This window comes from Apaloderma vittatum, unplaced genomic scaffold (assembly GCF_000703405.1).
Source record: "Apaloderma vittatum isolate BGI_N311 unplaced genomic scaffold, ASM70340v1 scaffold10433, whole genome shotgun sequence".
NCBI classification, from domain to species: domain Eukaryota; kingdom Metazoa; phylum Chordata; class Aves; order Trogoniformes; family Trogonidae; genus Apaloderma; species Apaloderma vittatum.
This window is the reverse complement of record NW_009707524.1, coordinates 5216-6507: the sequence shown is the minus strand read 5'-3', so window position 1 is coordinate 6507 and position 1292 is coordinate 5216. Positions and strand designations below refer to the sequence as shown.

Here is a 1292-nt window from a genome sequence, read left to right as displayed (position 1 = left end):
ACCGCTCTTGATTGCTCCCCTTGAGGATAAAAGGCGGTACTTGGAAAACATGAAGCACTGTTTCTTCAGTGCTTCATGCAGGATATTGATCCTGCTTGTGCCTGTCCTCTTCACCCGGGAAAATTCAGGCCCTAGGGGCAAATAGGAATGGAGAATGTAAACAGTGGAAAATACTCCTGCAAGCCAAGGAAAATTTCCATAAAAACTGATTACACTTTCTCCATCAGAACACAAATCTCTTACTGCTTTGGCTTTAAACCTTGGATTCCGTAAAAGTGGTCTCTTAACCATCTGTTCAGGGATTAGTCATTATTCTCTTAGCTGTAACCATCTAGAAGTTAGTTGTCTAAGCTTCCATGACTTAGTACAGGACAGAAAATAAATACACCCCTTGCTCTTTCGTTAACTAGGAAGGGAAACGTAAATAGTTTAAGCTAGTTGTCAAACTTGTAGATGACTAAAATTAGCCAAGATGCAGCCCAACATGACAGCTTGTCATTATGACATTATCCTCCCCCAATCTTATTAAAACACCGTTCCATAAGGAGTGAAAGCAGTCCAAGAATTTATCTTAAATATTCTCTCTTCTTTTTTTTTAATATTTCAGGGATTTCCCACCCATGATACAGAAGGCAAAGAACTCAGCAAAGGACAAATTAAGAAGCTAAAAAAACTTTATGAAACCCAAGAAAAGCTATACAAGGAGTATCTACAAATGGTTCAGAACGGAAGTGCAAATTGAAGACAACAGGACTCTTTTTTTGGTTTTTTTTAGAAGGCGAGTGCTGGGTCACCATTGAAGAAGTGAGCATATACTGATGCTCAAATTTCTGTTTACACTCTCTATTATGTGCAAAGTAAAAATCCTGTTTACATGGATTAATCATGTCATCTGGAAAGTCAATAAAAATCCACTCTTAAAAAAACCCAACCTGTAAGAAGTTTCTTCGCAACAACAGGAGCAGGTTGAATAGTTGCCAGTTCTATTTGAGAAGGTGCTGCTGCTCAGTCAACAAACCTAGATGAGGATTCTTGTTTATTATAGCTGTCCAGGTTTTTGTTAATTTATCCTGCATCCTGATCTTTATTTAAAGACCCACTGTAACTTGCATTCTGGAATATGCAAAATTTACTACGGAATGGGAGCTGAGTAATTTGTCCCCTGGTAAGAGCAGTATTTTCCAGATGACTTTAGCATCTTTGCATAAGCAGGAAAAATGGGTAGTTGCACTGTGATAGTTTATCTGCTGTTATTAAAATCTCTTCTAAGTATACCCAGAACACTTTGCATA

At 37.9% G+C, this 1292-nt stretch overlaps 1 protein-coding gene across 1 annotated transcript in view; it reads left to right on the top strand.

The window, feature by feature from the left end:
* CARS (cysteinyl-tRNA synthetase) overlaps window positions 1-919 on the top strand; it is a 29192-nt gene extending 28273 nt beyond the window's left edge. Inside the window, exon 25 of the mRNA XM_009866236.1 lies at window positions 608-919. Coding sequence (XP_009864538.1) covers window positions 608-742 — 135 coding nt within the window. The 3' untranslated portion in view covers window positions 743-919. The remainder of the gene's footprint in view (window positions 1-607) is intronic.
* The last annotated feature ends 373 nt before the right edge of the window (window positions 920-1292 follow it).